This window comes from Emys orbicularis, chromosome 24, assembly GCF_028017835.1.
Source record: "Emys orbicularis isolate rEmyOrb1 chromosome 24, rEmyOrb1.hap1, whole genome shotgun sequence".
In the NCBI taxonomy this organism is placed as follows: domain Eukaryota; kingdom Metazoa; phylum Chordata; order Testudines; family Emydidae; genus Emys; species Emys orbicularis.
Window position 1 is genome coordinate 909737 of NC_088706.1, and position 26163 is coordinate 935899.

The following is a 26163-nucleotide window of genomic DNA, read 5'->3' on the forward strand; positions in this document are numbered from 1 at the left end:
GACCCCACCTCTAGCCCGGGACCCCCACACTCTCCCCATCCCATCCCTTCCCACCTTATCTGGGGAGGGCCAGGGGAGGATGTCTCTGACCTGGCTGGAGCTGCTCCGGCAGGCTGGGCAGCACAACTGCAGCCTGCTGCGGTGGGCCAGACCGGTGCGGCCGCAGCATGTTCCAACGGGCCGGGTGGCGCGGCCACAGCCTGCTCTGGGGGGCGGGGCCGAGCGGCACGGCTGCAGCCTGCCAGCCCCGGAGCTGCAGCTGCTTTGGAGGCTGGGGGGGGAGCAGCGTGGCCAGAAGCGGAGAGACGCTGGCCCCGCCTCTTCCCTTCTGGCTGTGCTGCCTCTCCTTGCTCCCTCTGTTGGGGGGAGGGGCTGTGTCCCACCTCTCCCTCTCTACCCGTTCATAAGCCGACCCCCTTCTCTGGTGCTTCCCTTTTTTATTAAAAAAATTCGGCTTATGAACGAGTATATATGGTACTTTTGGAGTAGCTCTAGGAGGCCACGGGACTGGTGAGGACCCACGTAGTGGGGACATGCGAACACCCACAGAATGAGGATGGATGGGGACCCATGCAGCAGGGATGGGTCGCCAGGTGCCTGGTTTTCGAAAAGCCCAGTCGAAAAGGGGACTTGGCAGTGTCCGATCAGGCTGCAGCTCCGGAGCAGAGGGAGTCCAGCTGGGGGCGGGGGAGGGAGGTGGAGAGGATTCAGCTACAAGGAATGGGGTGTGGGGAGAGCAGCAAGTGACGGGGGAGAGGGGAGAGAAGTGAACAGGGGGCTAGGCCTTAGGGGAAGAGGCAGAGCAGGGGTGGAGCCTTGAGGGAAGAGGTGGAGCAGGGGATTCTGGTTGTCAGCTATTACAAAGTTGGCAACCTGGCAGGAACGGGCAAGGATCCATGCAGTGGGACATATGATTCGTGAACAGTTTCCTCAACAGAAACCAGTGTTCCTTACGGTCATCCAATCAGGGAATGGAATCATATCACATGATCTGCGTCCAGTAAAAACCAACCAACAAAGCTTGAATATCCCTCAGTGACCAGCTGGCATATGAGCCTAGCCCAAGGTGCCATGGCAGGGAAGAACTTGGAATGAGTTTCAACTTCATCGCCTGTGAGTTCACCCAGGAAACTACAGACCAGTTCTGTGCCAGGGAAGATAATGGAGCAAGTAATTAAGGAAATCATCTGCAAACACTTGGAAGGTGGTAAGGTGATAGGGAACAGCCAGCATGGATTTGTAAAGAACAAATCATGTCAAACCAATCTGATAGCTTTCTTCGATAGGATAACGAGCCTTGTGGATAAGGGAGAAGCGGTGGATGTGGTATACCTAGACTTTAGTAAGGCATTTGATACGGTCTCGCATGATATTCTTATCGATAAACTAGGCAAATACAATTTAGATGGGGCTACTATAAGGTGGGTGCATAACTGGCTGGATAACCGTACTCAGAGAGTTGTTATTAATGGTTCCCAATCCTGCTGGAAAGGCATAACGAGTGGGGTTCCGCAGGGGTCTGTTTTGGGACCGGCTCTGTTCAATATCTTCATTAACGACTTAGATATTGGCATAGAAAGTACGCTTATTAAGTTTGCGGATGATACCAAACTGGGAGGGATTGCAACTGCTTTGGAGGACAGGGTCATAATTCAAAATGATCTGGACAAATTGGAGAAATGGTCTGAGTTAAACAGGATGAAGTTTAACAAAGACAAATGCAAAGTGCTCCACTTAGGAAGAAAAAATCAGTTTCACACATACAGAATGGGAAGAGACTGTCTAGGAAGGAGTACGGCAGAAAGGGATCTAGGCGTTATAGTGGACCACAAGCTAAATATGAGTCAACAGTGTGATGCTGCTGCAAAAAAAAGCAAACATGCTTCTGGGATGTATTAACAGGTGTGTTGTGAGCAAGACACGAGAAGTCATTCTTCCGCTCTACTCTGCGCTGGTTAGGCCTCAGCTGGAGTATTGTGTCCAGTTCTGGGCACCGCATTTCAAGAAAGATGTGGAGAAATTGGAAAGGGTCCAGAGAAGAGCAACAAGAATGATTAAAGGTCTTGAGAACATGACCTATGAAGGAAGGCTGAAAGAATTGGGTTTGTTTAGTTTGGAAAAGAGAAGACTGAGAGGGGACATGATAGCAGTTTTCAGGTATCTAAAAGGGTGTCATAAGGAGGAGGGAGAAAACTTGTTCACCTTAGCCTCTAAGGATAGAACAAGAAGCAATGGGCTTAAACTGCAGCAAGGGAGGTCTAGGTTGGACATTAGGAAAAAGTTCCTAACTGTCAGGGTGGTTAAACACTGGAATAAATTGCCTAGGGAGGTTGTGGAATCTCCATCTCTGGAGATATTTAAGAGTAGGTTAGATAAATGTCTATCAAGGATGGTCTAGACAGTATTTGGTCCTGCCATGCGGGCAGGGGACTGGACTCAATGACCTCTCGAGGTCCCTTCCAGTCTTAGAATCTATGAATCTATAAATCTATAAGAACAGTCATACTGGGTCAGACCAATGGAGCCCAGTAGCCTGTCTTCCAACAGTGGCCAGTACCAGATAGTTCAGAGGGAGGGAATGAGCAGAACAGGGCAATTCTTGAGTGATCCATCCTCTGCTGTCCAGTCCAAGATTCTAGCAGTTGGAGGTTTAGGGACACTCAGATCATGGGGATTTGTCCTTGACCATCTGGAGGACAGGGTCATAATTCAAAATGATCTGGACAAATTGGAGAAATGGTCTGAGGTAAACAGGATGAAGTTTAATAAAGACAAATGCAAAGTGCTCCACTTAGGAAGGAAAAATCAGTTTCACACATACAGAATGGGAAGAGACTGTCTAGGAAGGAGTACGGCAGAAAGGGGTCTAGGGGTTATAGTGGACCACAAGCTAAATATGAGTCAACAGTATGATGCTGTTGCAAAAAAAGCAAACGTGATTCTGGGATGTATTAACAGGTGTGTTGTGAGTGTAAGCAGAGTCAGGATGAGCTCTACCCTGACATCTGGTGGTGAATTATGGCGAGTGTGGAAAAGAACTCCAGGGGCTGATCTTGGTTGCATAGGCACACCCTGGCATGGCATGAAACAACAGCAACTGAAAGTGGTTACTTTGGCTGGTGTGGGATCCCCAGTTTCTCTATTATTGGGACAGGAAGAATAAAGTTTTGTTACCCTGATTCTGTGAATCAAGGCCAGTGGAACTGTTGTATGACAGAAGGACTGAGTGAGTCCTTCACCATTACCTAAGTAGCACTTGCTTGACAAGGGGCATGGGTTACAAAACCCAGTGAATTGAGAGAGGATGGGGACAGGTATTTGTGCCTGATGGTATGGGCCCCCTCTGAGGGTTTGAAACACCAATTGTACCACCTCCTCGCTCCACTGTTGAATGTCAGAGCTAACTTTGATTCTATTAGGAGTCTAGTTACAAACTGCTGAGCTGAATTCAATTTGGGCCAATGCAGCACCAGCATTGGGGCTCCCCTACTATACTATGAGCTGAAATCGCTAAGAGCTGAAATCATAAAAGAGCTAAAAGTTATTAAGAGCTGAGATCACTGAGTGCTGTGTTAACTAGTGGGGGAGCCTGAAGCTATATTGCTCAGCAGCTGGTGGAGCAATTTGTGGGGACGACTGGAGGAGCAGCGAGCGGCGCGGAGCCTTGCGGGGCCGGTTGGAGTGGCCCAAGGAACGGCGAGCGGAGCTGTTTGCGGGGACGGCTGGAACGGCTCACAGGTCGGTGAGCGGAGCGGAGCAGCTTGTAGAGCGGAGCAGTTCGTGGGATGGCAGGAAAGTGGACTGGCTTGTGGTGAAGGCTGCGGCAGAACCCCCACGGGGAAACAGACGGCTGGCCAGCCTCGGATCACGTAAGGTGCCCCTTAACACTCTGCGTGCCCCCCCTTTTACTCTGGGGCTGCACTGACCAGGGACAGAGACTTTGGGGGTTGTTGGACTTTTGGGACTTTGGGTGGTTGCTGGACCCAAGAGACTTTGGGGGTGTTGGACTTTGGGGACTCTGGGTGATTTTTGGGTTGCTGGATTCAAGAGCCAAAGGGAAAGGACACAGCCCAATTTGCTGGGGTGGGTTTTGCTCATGGTTTGTGTTAGGAATCCTGTTTGTGGTGTTTTTCCAATTTTATGCTGATGTCGTTTACCTCATGTTATTAAACATTTTCTGCTACACTCAGACTCCGTGCTTGCGAGAGAGGAAGTATTGCCTCTTAGAGGTACCCAGGGGGGTGGTATGTAATTGTCCCAGGTCACTGGGTGGGGGCTCGAGCCGGTTTTGCATTGCGTTATTGAAACAGAACCCCTAGATACAGAACCCGGCCCTTGTTGCTGCCAACTTAGATGGGCAGAAGGGTTACATGAGCAAGACACGAGAAGTCATTCTTCCGCTCTACTCTGCGCTGGTTAGGCCTCAACTGGAGTATTGTGTCCAGTTCTGGGCACCGCATTTCAAGAAAGATGTGGAGAAATTGGAGAGGGTCCAGAGAAGAGCAACAAGAATGATTAAAGGTCTTGAGAACATGACCTATGAAGGAAGGCTGAAAGAATTGGGTTTGTTTAGTTTGAAAAAGAGAAGACTGAGAGGGGACATGATAGCAGTTTTCAGGTATCTAAAAGGGTGTCATAAGGAGGAGGGAGAAAACTTGTTCACCTTAGCCTCTAAGGATAGAACAAGAAGCAATGGGCTTAAACTGCAGCAAGGGAGGTTTAGGTTGGACATTAGGGGAGAGTTCCTAACTGTCAGGGTGGTTAAACACTGGAATAAATTGCCTAGGGAGGTTGTGGAATCTCCATCTCTGGAGATATTTAAGAGTAGGTTAGATAAATGTCTATCAGGGATGGTCTAGACAGTATTTGGTACTGCCATGAGGGCAGGGGACTGGACTCGATGACCTCTCGAGGTCCCTTCCAGGCCTAGAATCTATGAATCCTATGAATCTTCGCTAATAGCCACTGATGAACCTATCCCCATGAATTTATCTATTAATCCAGTTATAGTTTTGGCCTTCACAACATCCCATGGAAATGAGTTCCACAAGTTGATCGTGAATTGTGGGACAAAGTGCTTTCTTTTGTTTGTTTTAAACTGCTGCCTATTAATTTCATTGGGTGATCCCTGGTTCTTGTGTTATATGAAGGGGTAAATAGCACTTCTTTAGTCACTTTATAGACCTCTATCATATCCCCCCCCCCCCCATCCCTGGTCATCTCTTTTCCAAGCTGAACAATCCCAGTCTTTCTAATCTCTGCTCATATGGAAGCTGTTCCATCCCCCTAATCATTTTGTTGCACTTCTCCCAATTCTAATATACTCTTTTTGAGATGGGGCAGTCAGATCTGCACGCAGTGTTCAAGGTGTGGGTTTACCATGGATTTATATAGTGGCATTATGATATTTTCTGTTTTATTATCTATCCCTTTCCTAATGTTCCCTAACATTGTTCACTTTTTTGCCTGCTGCTGCACATTGAATGGATGTTTTCAGAGAACTATCCACGATGATTCTAAGAGCTCTTTCTAAAGTGGTAGCAGCTAATTTAGACCCAATCATTTTGTATGTATAGCTGGGATTATATTTTCCAATATGCTTTACTTTGTATTGATCAACACCGCATTTCATCTATCATTTTGTCCAGGGCCGGCTCTAGGCACCAGCAAACCAAGCACGTGCTTGGGGTGGCACATTTTCAGGGGTGGCATTCCAGCCATCTTTTTTTTTTTTTTTTTTTTTTTTGCTTCGGGGGGCAAAAGCCTAGAGCCGGCCCTGGCGGCAGCAGCGCGTCGTGCGCGGGGGGTACCCTGGGGCCGCTGCGGTTCGCGCTGCGGGGGAGCAGCGCCCGCACCTAGTGGCTGAGCCAGGCAGGCTCTGAGCGCGGGACACACGGGCTGGGGGCCGCCCCGCAGGGCACACGGAGCCGCCTGCAGGTGCCACAGGGTGGCCGCGCCACAGCCGGGGCTGGGCGAAGCAGACCGAGCCACCCAGGGACTGCGGCAGGGTGGCCAGAAGCAGCAGCAGCAGCAGCAGGGCCATAGAGGGCGGGGTGCTGCCGTATGGGGCCCGCGTCCCGCTCTCCGGGTCTTCGCTCCCTCTGAGGCTACCCTGCCCCGGCTCCTCAGCCCCTTGCCGGGGCGGTCCAGCGGCTCTGCCCTCCTGGGTCTTGGCCGGTCCTGGAGGCGGGAGCCCTGGCTGAAGGAACCCTGGGCTGAGGCGCGGCCCGGGAGCCCCACTGCTTACCCTGACCATGCCAGTGCCGGACCGGCTGGAGGCGAGGGAGAAGCGGGTGGAGTCAGCACTGGTGGGGGGGAGCCCAGGGCTGGGGTGGGGTGGAGTAGGGGGAGAGCCCAGCACTGGGGCAACAGGGAGTGCGGGGGGGGGAGAGAGAGCCATGGGCTGGGGCAGCAGGGGGCACTGGTGTGGGGGGAGGGGGGGAGAGCCCAGGTCTGGGGTGGGGGCAGCCAAAAGTTTTTTGCTTGGGGTGGCAAAAAACCTAGAGCCGGCCCTGATTTTGTCACCCAGTCACCTGGTTTACTGAGATCCCTTTGTAACTCTTTGCAGTCAGCTTTGGGCTTAACTATCTTGAGTAATTTTGTACTGTCTGCAAATTTTGCCACCTCACTATTCACCCCCTTTTCCAGATCATATATAAATATGTTGAGCAGCACAGGTCCCAGTACAGATTTTTGGGGGACCCACTGTTTATCTTTCTCCATTGTGAAAACTGACTATTTATTCCTATCGTTTGTTTCCTGTCTTTTAACTCGTTACAGATCCAGGAGAGGACCTTTCCTTTTATCCCATTACCGTTCACTTTGCTTAAGAGTCTTTGGTATGGGACCTTAGCAAAGGCCAAGTACACTATATTCACCTTTGTCCACATGTTTGTTGACACTCTAAAATAATTCTAATAGATTAGTGAAACATGATTTCCCTTTACAAAAAGCTGTGTTGACTCTTCCCCAACAAATTGCGTTCATCAGTATTTATGATAATTCTGTTCTTTACTAGAGTTTCAACCAGTTTTCCTGGTACTGAAGAGGAAGTTACTTACCTGTAACTGGAGGTTCTTCAAGATGTATGGTCCCTATCTGTATTCCACTGTGGGATGCACACCACGTGCCCAGAGTTGGAAAATTTGAAAGTAGTGTCCGTTGGTCCGCGCATGCGCCCTGACTCGCCTCATGCTCCTGTCCAAGGTGATAAAGGGCGGGGCGGTCCGACCGCAGCTCCAGTTCCTTGTTCACTGTGATTCTGACAGATCCAGAGCAGAGGGGAAAGAGGGTGGGAAGTGGAATACAGATAGGGACCACACATCTTAAAGAGCCTACAGTTACAGGTAAGTAACCTCCTCTTCTTCGAGTGGTGGTCCCTATCATATTCCTGTGGGTGACTGACAAGCAGCACCTACATTGGAGGAGGATGAGGACGGCAGGGTCGGCGTAAAATTGCTGTACCAAAGGAGTCACCCACCGCCAAGTCTGGCACTAAGGGGTAGTGTGGTGTGAACTTGTGAACAGAAGTTCACGTGGCTGCTCTACATCTGTCTATGAGAGGCACTTCCTGAAGGGATGCTGTGGTTGTTGCTTGAGCTCTAGTGGAGTGAGGCTGTGGGGGACATAGATTCAACATCTGGTAGCAGAGTTTAATACAACTGGAAATCTATTTGGAGAGTCTCTGGGTGGAAATGGCCTGTCCCCTGATTCTCTCTGCCACCGCAATAAACAGTCTAGGGGACTTCCTGATTATTTTTGTTCTCTGTAGGTAAAAGGCCAAAGCTCTTCGGACGTTGAGGGAATGGAGTCTACGTTCTTCTGCAGATACATGTGGTTTCAGAAAGAAAACGGATAAGTGAATGGATTGGTTACTATGAAACTGGGAGACCACCTTTGGTAGAAATTTCCATGTAGATGTAAGGAGAGTTTATTCTTGTGAAATATGGTGAATTGTGGATCCACCATCATCGCTCCAAGTTCACCGACTCTTCTCACTAAATTGATAGCAACAAGGAAGGCAACTTTCATGGAAAGGAGGGACATGGAGCAAGATGCCAGTGGTCCAAAGGGTGTGTGTGTTAATACTGATAGCATTAGATTCAGGCCCCATTGAGGTGTGATCGTTTCAAGAGGTGGGACAGTTCTTAGAATCATAGAACCATAGAATCGGAGGACTGGAAGGCACCTCAAGAGGACATCTAGTCCAGTCCCCTGCACTTATGGCTGGGTTAAGTATTATCTAGACCATCCCTGACAGGTGTTTGTCTAATCTGCTCTTAAAATCTCCCATGACGGAGATTCCACAACCTTCCTAGGCAATTTATTCCAGTGCTTAACCTCTCTGACAGTTAGGAAGTTTTTCCTAATGTCCAACCTAAACCTCCCTTGCTGCAATTTAAGCCCATTGCTTCTTGTCCTGTCCTCAGAGGTTAAGAAGAACAATTTTTCTCCCTCCTCCTTGGAACAACCTTTTATGTACTTGAAAACTGTTATGTCCCCTTTCAGTCTTCTCTTTTCCAGACTAAACAAACCTAATTTTTTCAATCTTCCCTCGTAGGTCCTGTTTTCTAGACCTTTAATCATTTTTGTTTCTCTTCTCTGGACTTTCTCCAATTTGTCCTTATCTTTCCTGAAATGTGGCACCCAGAACTGGACACAATACTCCAGTTGAGGCATAATCAGCGCAGAGTAGAGTGGCAGAATTACTTCTTGTGTCTTGCTTACAATACTCCTGCTAATATATCCCAGAATGATGTTTGTTTTTTTGGCAACAGCGTTACACTGTTGAATCATAAAAATAACAGGAGTACTTGTGGCACCTTAGAGACTAACAAATTTATTAGAGCATAAGCTTTCGTGGGCTACAACCCACTTCTTGAAGAAGTGGGTTGTAGCCCACGAAAGCTTATGCTCTAATAAATTTGTTAGTCTCTAAGGTGCCACAAGTACTCCTGTTATTTTTGAGGATACAGACTAACACGGCTGCTACTCTGAAACCTGTTGAATCATATTTAGCTTGTGGTCCACTATGGCCCCCAGATCCCTTTCCACAGTACTCCTTCCTACGCAGTCATTTCCCATTTTGTATGTGTGCAACTGATTGTTCCTTCCTAAGTGGAATACTTTGCATTTGTCCTTATTGAATTTCATCCTATTGACTTTAAATATGGAGATCTACCTATCTCATAGAGCTGCAAGGGATCCTGAAAGGTCATTGAGTCCAGCCCCCTGCCTTTACTAGCAGGACCAAGTACTGATTTTGCCCCAGATCCCTAAATGGCCCTCTCAAGGATTGAACTCACAACTCTGGGTTTAACAGGCCAGTGCTCAAACCACTAAGCTATCCCTCCTCCACTGAGCTAGCCCTCCCCGAATAGCTTCAGACCATTTCTCCAGTTTTTCCAGATCATTTTGAATTATAATCTGATCCTCCAAAGCACTTGCAACCCCTCCCAGCTTGGTATCATCCGCAAACTTTATAAGTGTACTCTCTGTGGCATTATCTAAATCACTAATGAAGATATTGAATAGAACCGGACCCGGAACTGATCCCTGCAGGACCCCACTCGTTATGCCCTTCCAGCATGACTATGACCCACTGATAACTACTCTCTGGGAATGGTTTACCAACCATATTTGCATCCACCATATCATAGCTCCCTCTAGGTTGCATTTCCCTAATTGTTTGTGAATGAGAAGGTCATGCCTGACAGTATCAAAAGCTTTCCTAAAGTCAAGATATACCACATCTACCACTTCCCCCCCATCCACAAGGCTTGTTACCCTGTCAAAGAAAGCTATTAGATTGGTTTGACATGATTTGTTCTTGACAAATCCATGCTGACTGTTACTTATTCACCTTATTATCTTCTAGATGTTTGCAAATTGATTGCTTAATTATTTGCTCCATTATCTTTCCGGGTACAGAAGTTAAGATGACTGGTCTGTAATTCCCCGGGTTGTTCTTATTTTCAGTTTTTATAGATTGGCACTATATTTGCCTTTTTCCAGTCTTCTGGAATCTCTCCCATCTTCCATGACTTTTCAAAGATAATCGCTAATGGCGATATCTCCTCAGATATCTCCTCGAGTATTCTAGGATGTATTTCATCAGGCCCTGGTGACTTGACAACATCTAACTTGTCAAAGTAATTTTTAACTTGTTCTTTTCTTATTTTAGCCTCTGATCCTACCTCATTTTCACTGGCATTCACTGTGTTAGATGTCCAATCACCACCAACCTTCTCGGTGAAAACCGAAACAAAGAAGGCATTAAGCACCTCTGCCATTTCCACATTTTCTGTTATTATTCCCCTCCCCCCACCAATGGAGTAATGGGCCTACCCTGTCCTTGGTCTTCCTCTTGCTTCTAATGTATTTGTAGAATGTTTGCTTGTTACCCTTTATATCTCTAGCTAGTTTGATCCTGTTTTGTGCCTTGGCCTTTCTAATTTTGTCCCTACATACTTATGTTATTTGTTTATATTCATCCTTTGTAATTTGACCTAGTTTCCACTTTTTGTAGGACTCTTTTTTGATTTTTAGATCATTGAAGATCTCCTGGTTAAGTGAGGGTGGTCTCTTGCAATACTTCCTATCTTTCCTACTTAGTAGGATAGTTTGCTCTTGTGCCCTTAATAATGTCTCTTTGAAAAACTGCCAACTGTCTTCAGTTGTTTTTCCCCTTAGACTTGCTTCACATGGGATCTTACCTACCATCTCCCTGAGTTTGCTAAAGTCTGCCTCCTTGAAATCCATTGTCTTTATTGTGCTGTTCTCCCTCCTACCATTCCTTAGAATCATGAACTCTACCATTTCATGATCACTTTCAATCAAGCTGCCTTCCACTTTCAAATTCTCAACCAGTTCCTCCCTATTTGTCAAAATCAAATCCAGAACAGCCTCCCCCTAGTAGCTTTCTCCACCTTCTGAAATAAAAAATTGTCTCCAATACATTCCACGAACTTTTTGGATAATCTGTGCCCTGCTGCTGTGTTATTTTCCCAACAGATGTCTGGGTAGTTGAAGTCCCCCATCACCACCAGTTCCTGTGCTTTGGATGATTTTGTTAGTTGTTTAAAAAAAGCCTCATCCACCTCTTCTTCCTGGTTAGGTGGTCTGTAGTGGACCCCACCATGACATCACCCTTGTTTTACTCCTTTTATCATTACCCAGAGACTTTGAACAAGTCTGTCTCCTATTTCTATCTCAACCTCAGTCCAAGTGTATACATTTTTAATATATAAGGCAACACCTCCTCCCTTTTTTCCTGCCTGTCCTTCCTGAGAAAGCTGTATCCTTCTATACCAATATTCCGGTCACACGTATTATCCCACCAAGTCTCTGTGATGCCAACTATGTCATAGTTGTGTTTATTTACTAGCATTTCAAGTTCTTCCTGCTTATTCCCCATTAGAGTACAGACATCTAAGATACTGATCTGATCCCTCCCCACAGTTCTGTCTTGTCTCTCCATTATCCCTGCTATAACAACCCATGCTCCCCCCAAATTCCAACCCTTCTCACAGGTCTCCATGTTTTTGACTTACCTGTGGGCTTTGGTCACCTGCCCCCTTTGAACCTAGTTTAAAGCTTTCCTCACTAGGTTAGCCACTCTGTATCCAAATATGTTCTTCCATTTCCTCAGTAGGTGGACCCCATCTCTGTTTAGCAGTCCTTCTTCCTGGAACAGCATCCCGTGGTCAAAGAAGCTGAAGCCCTCCTGGCAACACTTAGAAGGCCTTTCCAAAATCTAGCGGTTAGCAGGTGTGTAAAAACTAGCAAAGTGCTGAGGATGAGACCCGATGTCTCTAAGGATAGAATGTAGTCCAGGATTAGGGGAATCTTTGCAGTTTCTGGTAACATTTCTTCTTAGTCCGGTAACATTGTATAGTGGAATCTTTCCTACTGTTCGAGAGAATGACTTGTACTGCCAAGGAACATGTCTGTTCTATGGCTGATGCCCATCCAAATACCATGCCCTGGGGTGTAGAAGTTGCGGATCGGGATGCTTGATCCTGCCATTGTACTGGGTGAGAAGGTTGGGGAAATTCAGGATGGTGATCAGTGGACGGGATGACATGCGCAGGAAATTGGGGAACCAGAATTGTCTGTGCCAGAAGAGGGCAATCAGAATGACTGTCGCTTTGTCTTGTCAGATCTTGTGTGGCACCCACGGTAGGAGCAGTAGTGAAGGGAAGGAGTAGTTGTTGAATTGGCCAGACCAGGAGAGAAGAAGAGCATTGCCCTGGGAGCTGTAACCGAGGGATCCCCTGGAGCAATATCTGGCACACTTGTTTGTCTGAGAGGCGAATAGATCTCTGGTTGGGGTCCCCCATTGTGCAAAGATGTTGAGTAGCACTTTATTGTGAATTTCCCACTCGTGGTTGATTGCAAAGTGTCTGCTGAGTGAGTCTGTGAGTAGATTCTGTGTCCCCAGAAGATAGGCTATGGATAGAGTGATCTGATTGCCGATGCACCAGTTCTAGAGACTTACTGCTTCTGCACATAGAGCGGTGGTGGATTTCACTCCTCCTTGTTTGTTGATGTAGAAAACAGTGGTAGTGTTGTCTGACATGATCAGGAAATGAGAGTGAATGAGTGGAAGGAAAAATTCACATGCCCTCATTACTGCTCAAAGTTCCAGATGTGCCCAAGTTCCAGATGTGCTTCCTGGATTCTCGAGATATCCTGTGGACATGTGGAAAGGGGACTCTCCTGCATTCATGATGTGCATTCATGATGTCTATCCACCATAGGAGGGAGGATAGTACCTTGGCCGGGACTGTCAGCATGAGGTTCATAGCATGGTGGTTCAGTGATTATACAGACTGCAGCCATGTCTGAAGGCAACAAAGGTGAAATCTCACAAAGGAGATCATGTAAGTGCATGATGCCAAGTAGAGTCTGACACGTCTTGGCCAGTATGCAAGGATTGTTTGTGATGTGAGCTATGATGTCACGCATCTCCTGAAATCTGTCTGTGGGCAAGTATGCCTGTAGAGTTTAGGGTAGCCCTGATGAAGTCCAAAGATTGCATGGGGTTGAGGATCAACTTTTTGACATTGACACTGACTCCCAGAGAAGAAAGGAGGCAGAGTATCATAGAGGTTGATGTGTGGGCTTCTGGTGGGCCTGGTGACTAGGAGCCAGTGGTCAAGGTATGCAAAAACAGGGAGACCATAGCATCTGATATGAGCTGCTACTATGGAAAATAATTTGATGAAGACTCTGGAAGCGGTAGCTATCCCAAAGGGTAGTACTCTGTATTGGAAATGGTCAGAGTCCACCATAAATTGGGGAAAAATGTCTGTGGGCACGGTGAATATTGACATGGAAGTAAGCATCCTTCATATCGAGAGCCATGAACCACATGCCTTATTCTAAGGATGGAATTATCACTGCCAGCATGACCACGCACAACTTTAGTTTGCAGATGAAGCGACTGAAGTGACAAAGGTCAAGAATTGGTCTCCACCCCACCTTTCTTCTTGGGTATTCTGGAGGAACGCATTCTATTGCTTCCCATTGTAATAAGGAATTCACCTCTTGGGTGAGAATACTGTTGTCAGAGTGGTCCCCAAAGGGGGGGGGGGTCTTGGAGGAGATAGCATTACAAACTTGATCGTATAGCCACGGAGGATGACATTCAGCACCCATTTGTCCATTGTTATCACACTCCAAGTATAGGAAAAGAGTGCTAAGCAACCTCTAGATGGAGTCGAAGGGTTGTGAGGTGTTAGGCTCAGTGGTTGGCAGCTCTCAAGCTCACATCAAAAATACCTCTTTGCTTGTGGCTGGGCTTGAGATGTTGAAGCCTGAGAGGGGGCCCTGGGGAAGCGAGACCTTTGGACTTTTTATCACATGCATGGAGATCTGTACCTTAGTGTGGACAACTGGTGATGGAAGTTTCGTTTTGGGGCAGGTGTTTAGATGCCCGATGAGCAAAGGATAGCTCTGGAGTATTTTAGGGTACGTAGAAACTCATCTGTTTTCTGGTTGAAGAGTTGGTGCTTGTCAAAAGGAAGGTTCTCGATGGTGTTCTGGACTTCTGTAGGAAAACCAGACACATGAAGCCAAGACACTCTTCATCAGCCATGGCCCTGCAGGAAGTATCAGCCATGTCCACTGTGGATTGGAGGGCAGTTCTGGCTATTCGCTTTCCTTCCTTGACAAGGGCCTGAAAGCAGGCACAGTCTTGCTGCAGAAGACTGTTAGCAAAGTCCTTGAATTCACTGTAATTCAGGAAGTCATATTTAGCCAACAGTGCTTGATAATTTAGTTGGGGTTGGTCCTGCTTTGAGCAGGGGGTTGGACTAGATGACCTCCTGAGGTCCCTTCCAACCCTGATATTCTATGTTTCTATGATTCTAATTGGCTATCATGAATTGCAAACTGGAGGAGGAGAAAACTTTTCGCCCCAGAAGATAGATGCTTCCCATCCTTATCCGCAGGCGTGGATCAAGGGTGTTGTTGTTTAGCCCTGTCTGCAGCAGCCTGTTCAGAGCTGGGTGGGAGAATAGGAATTCTGAGCCTTTAGCTGGGACGTAGTAACATCTCTCCACTCCTTTAGAGGTAGCAGTACATGCGGTGGGGGTCTGCCACACAGTCCTGGCTGGCTCCAGTATAGCTTCATTGATTGGCATTGCTCTTTTTATCAGTCCCAAAGTGTGGAGACTGTCCAGAAGCTTATGCTGGGAGTCTTGGATCTCTTTCAGTGGGATTTGGAGTTCCCCCATGATTCTCCATAAAAGATCTTGACACTGTCTGAAGTCATCTGTGGGGAAGAAAATGATGCAGTAAAAGCTTTGCTTGGCAATGAGGATGGAAATCTAGCCAGCTCCAGCAAAACCGCCAAAATTGGTGTATAAAATTATTCCTCTGCCATTGGATCCGGGGACATACTTGATGTGTCCCCCGGGGGAAACAGGTGGCAACTCCCTCGTGGATCAGGCATGTTTCAAAGGAGGATACTGACCCCAGGTCCCCCCATATGGCCAATAGGCAGGATCAACTGGAGGTTTCAAGGGTTCCCACAGCATGGTGGCTCTGGGGAGGGTGAGGACACTCCCATGGGCGTCAGTCTATGTGGTGGTACATTGGAGAGGTAAAGGAAATGTGGTTCTTCCCCAGGGTCTGATTCATTGGAAGAGGAAAAGGCAGATTCCAGTTCCAATGGCAGTACTGTCGGAGTTGATGGAGAGATGTATAGCACATGCAAGGGAACGATAGACCCTGTACCACAGGCATGTCTTATGGCAGGGATATGAGTTCCCTGGAAGTGAAGGGACCCAATGGAGGAGGAGACTCTGAATCCGGTAAGGTGAAGACATCTTGCGGTGCAGCCATAGATCCGGATCTCCCCAATGTAAGGGGCACTCTCTCCTTTCTAGTCACCGGTACCAGCGCTGAAGTCTTTAATGGTGAGGGAGGCGCCGTAGATGGTGGCACTGATGGGTCACAGTCTGGAACCGGTGGATCCCACTGTTTATGGGTCTTCTTCTCATGCCTGTGGGACTTAGAACGTCCTACATCCCCTTGAGCCAAGCCAGTAAAGGGAATGTTCAGTTTCTTTGAGGTGGATTTGGAGGAAGACGTAGTCCCGTGCTTATGGGAGTGCTTCCTAATCTCCCAACTAGGCCCTGCCATGTGATCTGTGGGGTGGTTCTGCTGACACCAGAGTTGGACATAGTAGCAGTAGGAGGCACATGCCTTGCTGATTCAGGCCGATGTACAGGGGGGTTCCCCACCTGGGTCCGATTGTGGTCTCATGGCCATCTCCATGAGATACTTCGGTAGATGAAGTACTTGACCTTCTTGTGTACGGCTGGGGAAAGACTGACAAATCCTTCACCTAGCCGTGATGCGAGCTGCTCCCAAGCAGTAGAAACAGTGTTTGTGGTTGTCATTGACTGAGAAGGATCGCAGGCAGGCGGCGCAGATTTGAAGCCCAGAGTTCTGGGCATAGTCCGATACCCAAATGGGATACGTGGAGGGGGGACGGGGAAAATTCCCAAATACTAACAGTTTAGAATAGAGTAAAAACTAGTAAACTACTAAAACTAGGAAAAAATAAAACTGTAAAAACTACAACTAAAAACTGGTAAAACAATGTACAATGAATAATATTAGAGCTGCATCATAGGCAAGGACATTTAAAGTTCCGACCTGGACTATGCGGCCGTGAGAAGGAACTGGAGACAGTTGGTCTGCCCTGCCCTTCATTGCCTCAGACAGAAGCATGAGGTGAGTCAGGGCCCATGTGTGGAACAACAGACACCACTTCCAAATTCTCCGACACCAGGCACATGGTGCACATGCGTAATCCACAGTAGAACACAATAGGGACCATCACTCAAAGAAGTCGTCAGGCTTACGAGCCCGTACTTGTCATGATTGCCTCTGGAGCCTTTTCATTTTTAAATTGGCATTATGTTAGCTATCCTCTAGTCCTCTGGTCCAGAGGCTGATTTAAGTGATAGGTTACATACCTCAGTTAGTAGTTCTGCAATTTTATATTTGAGTCCCTTCAGACCTCTTGGGTGAATACTGTCTGGTACTAGTGACTTATTAATGTTTAATTGACCAAACTGTTTCAAAACCTCCTCTACTGACACCTCAATCTCCTAAAAAGAATGGCTCAAGTGTGGAAATCTCCCTCACATCCTCAGCAATGAAGACCAATGCAAATAATTCATTTAGCTTCTCTTCAATGGCCTTATCTTCCACAAGTACTTCCATTAGTGCTTCCTTTAGCACCTTGATTATCCCGTAGCCACACTGACTGTTGGGCAGGATTCCTGCTTCTGATGTACTTAAAAACAATTTTGCTGTTAGTTTTTGTGTCTTTAGCTAGTTGATCTTTAAATTCTTTCGTGGGTTGCCTAATTATACTTTTACATTTGACTTGTCAGAGGTTGTGTTCCTTTTTATTTTCCTTACTAGGATTTGACTTCCAGTTTCTAAAAGATGCTTTTTTGCCTTTAACCACCTCTTTTCTTCTGTTGTTTAGCCATGATGGTATTTTTTTTTTGGTTCTTGTGCTGTTTTTTTTAATTTGGGGTATACAAATTATTAGGTTGAGCCTCTATTATGGTGTTTTTAAGTAGTCTCCATGCAGTTTGCAGGCATTTCACCCTTGTGACTGTTCCTTTTACTTGCCATTTAACTAACATCCTCATTTTTGTTTATTGTCCTTTTTTGAAGTTAAATTCTTCTGTGATGGGTTTCTTTGGTATTTCCCCCCCATAAGGATGTTAAATGTAATTACATTATAGTTGCTATTACCAGCAGTTCAGCTATATTCACCTCTTGGACAAAATCCTGTGCCCCACTTAGGACTAAATCAAGACTTGCCTCTCCATGTGTGGGTTCCAGGGCTAGGTGTTCCCAGAAGCAGTCATTAATGGTGTCTAGAAATGTTATCTCTGCATCCTGTCCTGAAGTGACGTACCCAGTCAGTATGGGGATAGTTGAAATCCCCATTATTATTGCATTTTCTGCCTTTTAGCCTTTCTAATCTCCCTGAATATTTTACAATCACAACCACCATCTGGTCAGGTGGTCAGTAGTATATTCCTACTGCTATACTCTTATAATTCAAACACTGAAATTCTATCTATAGAGATTCTATGGTACTGTTTGATTCATTTAAGATTTTTTTTTACTTTATTTGACTCTAAGCTTTCTTTCACATATAGTGCCACTCCACCATCAGCGTGACCTACTCTGTCATTCCTACATGTTTTGTACCCTGGTATTACTCTGTCCCATTGATTTTTCTCATTCTATCAAGTTTCTAAGATGCCTGTTATATCAATGCCAGGTGCTCAAGTTCACCCATCTTAGTATTTACACTTCTAGCATGTGTATAGAAGCCCTTGTACATCTCGTCAGTATTCAGGTGCTTCCTTCATCTCTTGTATTTCAATGGGACTCTTTGACATTAGACTGTTCCTCACTAGCTCTCACCTGAACTTTACCAACTTCCTTCCTATCCTCTTTGCTAGGATATAGAGTGTGACATTCTGTACCTTGGAGGAGCATCCTGTAACCCCCATATTCCTCATCTGTATATAATTGTGATATTGCATATAAAACAGGCCTTGTGAGGTATCAGGAGACAGGTTATGATCTGCTGAAAGTCACTGTTCTATTGAAATATGTAGATCATTAATGCATATGAAGTTATGAGAATTGCGTTGTATGGTTGTCACTAAAATATGCTGTGGGTTTGGGAGGTGCCCAGGTACTAGCTCTCCAGAGACAATGACAAGGCAGGTAACCAAAACCCGGGTAGGTGCTGAACAGAAATCAACAACCATTGTCCAGCAAGGGAGCTTCAATCCAATGACTCACCTGCATAAGGCCACACCAGGGGAATTGCTCAGTCTTGCAATGCCCACCAGACATGCCTGGTCTTGTGTTCTCCAAGCACATGGGACTCAGGGTATAAAACAGAACAAGGGGCCCCAAGCTTGGCCTTTTCTCCTGCCCCTACCTATGCTGCAAGCAACAAAGACACTCAGAAGATTGAAGACTCCAACAGAGGAGATTGGCCCAGGTTTAAGGGACAAACCTGCATATTAAGGACTGCAATATCCAGTGGGGTGAGAAAAACTGCTTAATCTAGATGTTGCCCAGTCTAATAGGGTTGAGAGTTTAGATGCATGCTTATATTTTATTTTATTTTGATAACTAACTCTGACTTTCTGCCTATCACTTATAATCACTTAAAATCTATCTTTTGTAGTCAATACATTTGTTTAACTGTTTATCTTTACCAGTGAGTTTGCCTGAAGTGTTTGGTAAGGGTGCTTGCTCAGGTTTACAAAGGCTGGTGTATATCCATTTTCCATTGATGAAGTGGTGAACCAATTAATAAATTTGCACGGCTCATCTTGAGCAGTGCAAGGTTGTATATTCCTGAGGTATAAGGCTGGGAGCTGGGGGGATTTGGCTCTGTTGCCTTTCTCTGTGTGATTCATGAGTGTCTCTGGGAACATTCATGCAATCTAGCTGGGTGTGGGGCTCCACATGCTGTTGTGCTGAGTGATAACAGCGCCTGGAGGGGTTTGCTGCTTGTCACTAGCAAAGCTTGTGAGAGACAACCCAGGCTGGAGAGTTAAGGGGGCACAGTGGTCCCACAGTCACAGGCTGCTCCCAGGGATCCCATCACGTAGAGTTCCCCTTATAATAAACTCATTCCCAAGGAATGGCGCCACCTGAGCCGTGTGCTCCTCCGCACTTGTTGGGTTTCCTCACCCTCAGTTCAAAAAGTCCTCTACAACATTTTTAATTTTACATGCAAGCAATCTGGTTCTGTTTTGGTTTAGGCGGAGCCCATCCTTCCTGTAAAGGTTCCTCCTTTCCCCAAGGATTCCCCAGTTCCTAATAAACCTAAATCTCTCTTCTCAACACCATCATCTCATCCATGTATTGAGACTCTGCAGTTCTGCCTGTCAAACTGGCCCTGTGTGTGGAACTGGAAGCATTCAGAGAATACTCCCATGGAGGTTCTGAATTTAAATCTCTTATCTAGAAGACTAATATTATCCTCCAGGACTGCTCTCCTGCCTTTCCCTATGTCACTGGTACCTATATCTACCATGACCACTGGCATCTCCCCAGTACTGCACATAAGTCTGTCTAGATGTCTCATGAGATCCCCAACCTTCACACCCGGCAGACAATTCGCCCTGCGTTTCTCCCAGTCATCGCAAACCGAGCTATCTATTTTTCTAACAACTGAATCCCCCATTACTATTACCTGGCTCTTCCTAGTAACTGGGGTTCCCTCCCACAGAGGGGTGTCCTCAGTGCGAGAGGATACCACGACAACATCAGGAAGGAGGGTCCAAACTATGGGATTGTTTCCCTCTGCTTCAACCTGATATTCTTCTTCCCCAAGACTTTCATCCTCCTCAACAGCACAGAGGCTGCCAGACTGGGGGTGGGACCAGCTCTGCTGTGTCTTGGAAAGTTTTCTCTGTGTCTCCCTTAGCTCCCTCCAGTTCAGCCACTCTGGCCTCAAGAGCCTGTACTGTGTCTCTGAGAGCCAGGAGCTCCTTGCACTAAGTGCACACATACGCCCCCTGCCCGCAAGGCAGGTAATTGTACATGCTGCAGTCAGTGCCATAAACTGGATAACCCCACTCTGCTGCTGGACTTCTGCCTGCATTATTTTTACTTTTGCAGTGTTCACTGAATGAATCACTAGCTGTGAACTTGCTGCCCTGCTCCAGGCATTAGTGACTCATCGTCTGCATGGCCTTGTGTTTGTAATGACCATCAGCCCCAGTGAAGGACGCTGAGTGATCTCTGGAGATGGGCTTCGTTAACAAGCCCTAGAGCAGGGACAGCATGGGCACTGTCTGGGCCAGTATCCTGTAACACTGCCTGCCAGAGTGCATCAGCCCTTCCGGGGGGGGGGGGGGGGGGCACCTGTGGGCTGAGAGGGGCGTTCATGCTCCATGGCTCCAGCCAGTCCTGGCTCTCCCTGCTGACACTGCCAACAAGGGCCCACAATGCCAGTGGGCCAGGTGGTGTTTGTGCTGGGGACATAGGGAGTTGGGCCATCTATATGAATGTTGGTGAAAGACAACAGTGGGGCATGGATTCTCCTTGTGCTCTGCCTGCTGCTGCCCTTGGCCTTCCAGGCCTCTGCCCTTAGCACCTGAAGACAGCACTAGGCTATGAACAATACACCCATCAACTGCTTCAAAGCAGCTTCCTCCAAGGAGGAACAATTAGTAAGTCCTCTTAATTAGACAACAAGTCCATATCTGCCCAGGGATGCTGGGCCAATTCCTGGACTTCCTTCCTTCCACTATCAGCCTCCCAAACACACTTGCAGTTCCGACATGTCCCACTGGCCAGGTGTGCCCCCAGCACAGACAACCCCAGTGCGAGAGACCTACCACAGCCTGCCTCATCAGAGCCATCGGAGCAGTCGGCTCGGCCGTCACACTCAGGATTCTCTTTCCACACACACTGGCTATTCTGACAAGCAAATACATTTCCATGGCAACTGCCTGCAGGAACAGAAAGGTGGTGGTTAACCTGGCCCCTCCAGACTAAACAGTCTTCCAGAGCCCCCCACCAGGGACTGCAGATCCGGAGCCTCCCCCTGCAAGGCCCCATCCCCTGGGGCAGGACTCATTCTAAGCTTGTTCTGCAGAGAACAAAGCCTGGAGCTGGTGACAGAGGTTGGGCACATCCCCAAATGGATGGTGAAAAAGTCCACGACTGGACCCTCATGGAGAATGGAGAGAAAGTGTTTCTGGGCAAACTGGCTTCCCAGCCCTTCCCTGATGCTAATGGTAACTACATAAAATGCCCATCCCCCCAGCCTCTTTCCCGGCAGCCACAGGAGACACTGCACCAGCACGAGCAGGTGTGAACCCCACTGGGGCTGAAAGGAGCAGCTGTTACACCAGGGCTGCCCTTGGCCCTCTGTCAGCCTGTTGTGACTGCAGGTGCCTTTTGGTAGCTGAACCAGGGCTGGGTCTGTGCCAAGACCCTGGAGCCACCCCATCCTCTGGGAAAATTCAGACTTCAGACCCGGATTGGGACTGGCACATCACAGCCAGATCCATCTCTGGAACTGGACCTGAGGCCTGGGCTCCCCTGGCTCAGGGACCAGAGAAAAGGAAAGGCACCACTGTACTGTGCATGAACATGAATTATTGTTGGGCCAAACCATGTTACAAACTCAGAACAAAGCTACGTGTCGATGGTCTTCAAAGCTCCAATCTCCAGAGCAGAAGGGAGCAGGGAGATGGCTCTTCTAGCCCTGACTGTGAGCATGGCTGGATCCTCCTGAGTGATCCAGCTGGAATGGGCTAATCCTGGGAGGGTTCTGCTCCTTGGGAGGATGCAGGCCTTTGGGTATGAGCAGGCAAGGCACTGATCCAGGGAGAACTCATACCTGATTTCAATCCGATTCCATACAGAGACGCCCCGCTTGGCCCTGTAACACAATGGAGCGATAGGGAGGATGAGAGGATGCAGTAATTCTAGGGTCACAGGTCCAAGTATCTTCCAGCGTGGGGTTGGCTACTAGCACAAGATACTGGGATTAGTATTGAGATGCTCATCCTTTCAGCTCTCACAAGTGTAGCAGCCACCATCCTGGCCACCTGGGCCCTCCAGCTCTGAATGCCTGAGCCTCCAAAGCTTGAGCTAAAGAACCAGGCTCTGCAGCTGTAACAGACTTCTGTCCTCTGGATCAGATACAGGGGGCTCACAACACACATTGACCAGTGGGCCACCAGCTCACCAGGGCAGCGTTGAGGAACTCTGACATCTTAGGATGAGTCCAGTGACTCTCCATGGCTATTTCTCCAGTCAGTGACAGCCAAGAACTAACATCTCTCAGCCCTGAGCCTGGTGAGAGGGGCTTCCAGCTCTGATGACAGCTGGAGATGGCCTCTCTGAGCACAGCCAGGTGCACTCCAGCATGCCCCATGCTTTCCTCTTCAGACACCCCCAGGCCTGCGTGGAGAGAAGCAGGGGAGCAGTGAAAATACTGAAATGAAATCTTTGCTAGAAATCTTTCCAGGAGGCTGGAGGTCACCTGCAGCCAAACCCCAGCTGGGAGACATGCCCTCCCCTGTGTAATAGAATGTTAAACTATATTATACTGTTTGGCCACTAGGTGGTACTATGTGTAACATGCTTTACTTAAACTCACAACAGCCATTGTTGACAATATATTAAAGGATCAAACAACTCTAGTGTATCTCTATATCATGGAAGCTCTGTAGCCAGTCCTGGTACAGAAGCCTGACCTGCTAGTAGCAGCCCAGCAACCTGTCATGTACAAGGAGTACATGTCATGGTGTCAGAAGTAAACTAGTGCCAGAGGACAATAGAAACAGAAGGAAAACAGCAACAAAAGTTGCAGAGGGAAGGAAAAAAAGCAATAAAGTTTGCAGGATCTCATCAACATGTCACTCCTCAATGCCCAAGAGAACTTCAGATTTGAGACACCTTCGGAATGGAGAGACTGGAAGCAGTATTTTGCAAGATTTCTCATTGCTACTAAACTCCACCAGGAAACTGGCGATATTCAGGTATCTTCTTTAATTTATACTATGGGGAAGCAGGCAGAATGTATGTTTAAATCTTTTATCTTTACTGAAGACAGTCACAAAGATGACTGTAAAAGGGTTCTGGCTTTGTTGCAGATGCATAAAGTATGTTTGATGCATACTTTAGACCTCAGAGAAACATGGTTTCTGAAAGAGCATGTTTTTACCTGAGAAATGTTGAGTGTTTTATAAGAACTCTGCATGCATTGGCTGAAAACTGTGATTTTGGGACTGCACAACAAGGAAATATCAGAGACAGGCTGTTTATTGGGTTAACAGACAAAAGCTTCTCACAGCAACTACAATTAAAGACAGACTTAAATCTGCCCACAGCTATACAGAAAGCAAAGCATTCTGAACTAGTCAAACAGTAAACCAAAAGGCAGGAGCAACTTGAAAGACCTGAAACTAAGTTAGAAGCTCAAGTTCTAAACAGACACAGCAGAGTGCTAAAAGTGATTACTATAAAAGCCCTGAGGCTATGAGGGAGTTCCTGGTTAATGACAAATCTTTCCAGACTAAATGCACAAGATGTGGAAAAATTCATAGTTCAACAGATGTTTGTTTAGTCAAAGGTGAAAAGTTTAATAACTGCACAAAATATGGACATTTTGCAGCTGTTTGCCATACCCAGGCAGTCAGGGAGTTGACTAATATTACAGATGTTTCTGGGATCAATCATGTGTGATGACACAGAGCCTGCCTGGAAACTGAAACTGAATATTCATGCAAAGACTATTGACTTTAAAGTGGACTCGGAAGCAGCTGTGACCATCATCTCAGAAAGGACTTAAAATCACCTTCAACCCTTCCCAGAGCTGAAATCACCTTGACTAGCCCTGGAGGTAACTGAACTGCATGGGCCAGTTCACCAGAAACACAACTTGCAAAGACAAAAACTTTGCATTCAGAATGCATGTGACCAAAGGATCAAAGACCAATGACTTTCTCAGCTGCACTGTGGCAGACAGAATGGGCCTAATGAGAAAGGTGGAAGAATTTGATGGAGTATTTGGTGATATTGGAGTTTTGAAAGGCGCTCCAGTACAAATAACCTGAAGAGACAATGCTGAATAATACAGTGTACAAACACCTCTACCAGAAAGACCTTGGAAGAGACTAGCTGCAGATTTATGTGAATTCAGAGGACATCGTTACCTGGTCATAGTGGACTATTTTTCCAGGTATATAAATAATGTACTTGAAAGACATAACATATCACAGTGTTATCGAGAAACTGAAGTGCACTTTTGCTCATTTCAGTATTGCTGAACAATTAGTGATGGACAACAGACCACAATTCACTGCAGCAAGATTTAAATAATTCCAAATAAAATATGATTTTGATCATATTACTAGAAGCCCACTTTACCCACAAGCGAAGAGAGAGGATGAGAGAGCTATACAGACAGCCAAGAAAATCCTACAGCAGCAAGATCCATTCTTTGCTGTTCTGAATTACATATCAACACCAATAGCAGCTACTGGATACACTCCAGCACAACTCCTGTTGGGGAGACAACTCAGAACTACTATTCCAACTTTGGACAAGAATCTATCTTCAAAGTGGTCAGACATGAAGAGAGTAGCCAAATCAGGTAAAAAGGCTGAACACTTTTACTTTTACAACAGATTTCACTCATTTAGGGAACTGCTTGGTCTAGAACCTAGTGACTGTGTTCATGTCAGATTGGATGGAGAAAAAGGGTGGACAATTTCAACTGTCGTAAAGAAAAAGAATTCAGCGTCCAGCTCATGTGATTGTGACAGACAGTGGAGAGTTCAAAACAGAAAACAGAGAGTTCCTCAGAAAGAACAATCAATCAACAGAGGGAACTCTACAGATGGAAGATGCAGAACAGGAAGATGACTCAAAGATTCCAAACTGACCACAGCCAGTCATCACAACTAAATGGTTCTGCTTTCAGGATGTGTATCTAGAAAACCAGTACAATTCAGAGACACTTAACAGACAATCCATACTGCACTTTAAAGACAGTGTGATAGTGTAAATATTGTAAATGGTAGGAATGTAGAACTTAAAGAGGGAGGAGTGATAGACTGTTAAACTGTATTATACTGTTCGACCACAAGATGGTGCCATGTGTTAGCTACCTTAAGCTCACAACAACCATTGTTGGCCGTACATTAAAGGATCTCAGAGCGAATACATCTCTGGTATATCTTGATATAACGGAAGCTCTGTAGTCAGTCCATATCCGGCCTGCTAGTAGCAGCCCTGCAACCTATTGTGTACAAGGGGTACATGACACCTTGCTAGCATAGGCGGCGAGTTATATGGGCCCATGGTGCTCATGCTCCATCAATACTTAGGAACGTGGGCCTGGCTCCACCAATGTTTGGGCTTATCGTGCTTTGGGGGGGCACTGTGCTTTATGGGGATGCGGGGTCCAGGGCAGCCTGGGGGGGGTTAGCGGGTGGCCTGGAACCGGCAGCAGCAGCGACCCGGCCCCAGCCCACCCTGCTCCACTCCCTCCCCGCCCCCATTCCACCCCTTTCCCCAAGCCCCCGTCCCGCCTTTTTCTGGCTTCTGCCCCCGAGTGACACCAGGAGCCGGCGGGGTGGAGCGGAGCGGAGTGGGCTGGGGCTGGGTCACTCGCTGCTGCCAGCACCAGGCCCCCTGCTAACTCCCTAGGCCACCCTGGACCCATGTCCCCCTGAAGCGCGGGGCCCCCCAAAGCATGGGACCCAGGGCGATTGCCCCGGTCTGTCCTATGGACATTCTGGGCACCACCAAAAATTATACAAACCTGGTGCCCATGGCTCTGGTGATGACTTTCCCTTGCAACCCCCCAGGCTGCCCTGGACCACATGTCCCCCTGAAGCACAGGGCCCCCCCAGAGCACGATAAGCGTGGGGCCTGGGGCGGTTGCCCTAATCCATCCTATGGATGGACTGGGCACCACCTAAACCTGGCGCCCATGCTTGCTAGTCAATCCATTGGAGCCAACCAGAGCTAGAGTCTCCCAGGGAGATTGAATTGGGCTTTAAAAACCAAACTGAGATAAAGCTAAAGCCCTGAGGTGATTGGTCTAATCCAGAAAAT

General features: G+C 47.2%; 1 protein-coding gene across 1 annotated transcript in view; it reads right to left on the bottom strand.

The window, feature by feature from the left end:
* Positions 1 to 26163, bottom strand: part of TMPRSS9 (transmembrane serine protease 9) — a 51843-nt gene that overhangs the window by 20086 nt on the left and 5594 nt on the right. The window contains exons 5-6 of the mRNA XM_065422214.1: positions 21932 to 21973; positions 20922 to 21035 (exon numbers count right to left, since the gene is read on the bottom strand). Coding sequence (XP_065278286.1) covers positions 20922 to 21035; positions 21932 to 21973 — 156 coding nt within the window. The remainder of the gene's footprint in view (positions 1 to 20921; positions 21036 to 21931; positions 21974 to 26163) is intronic.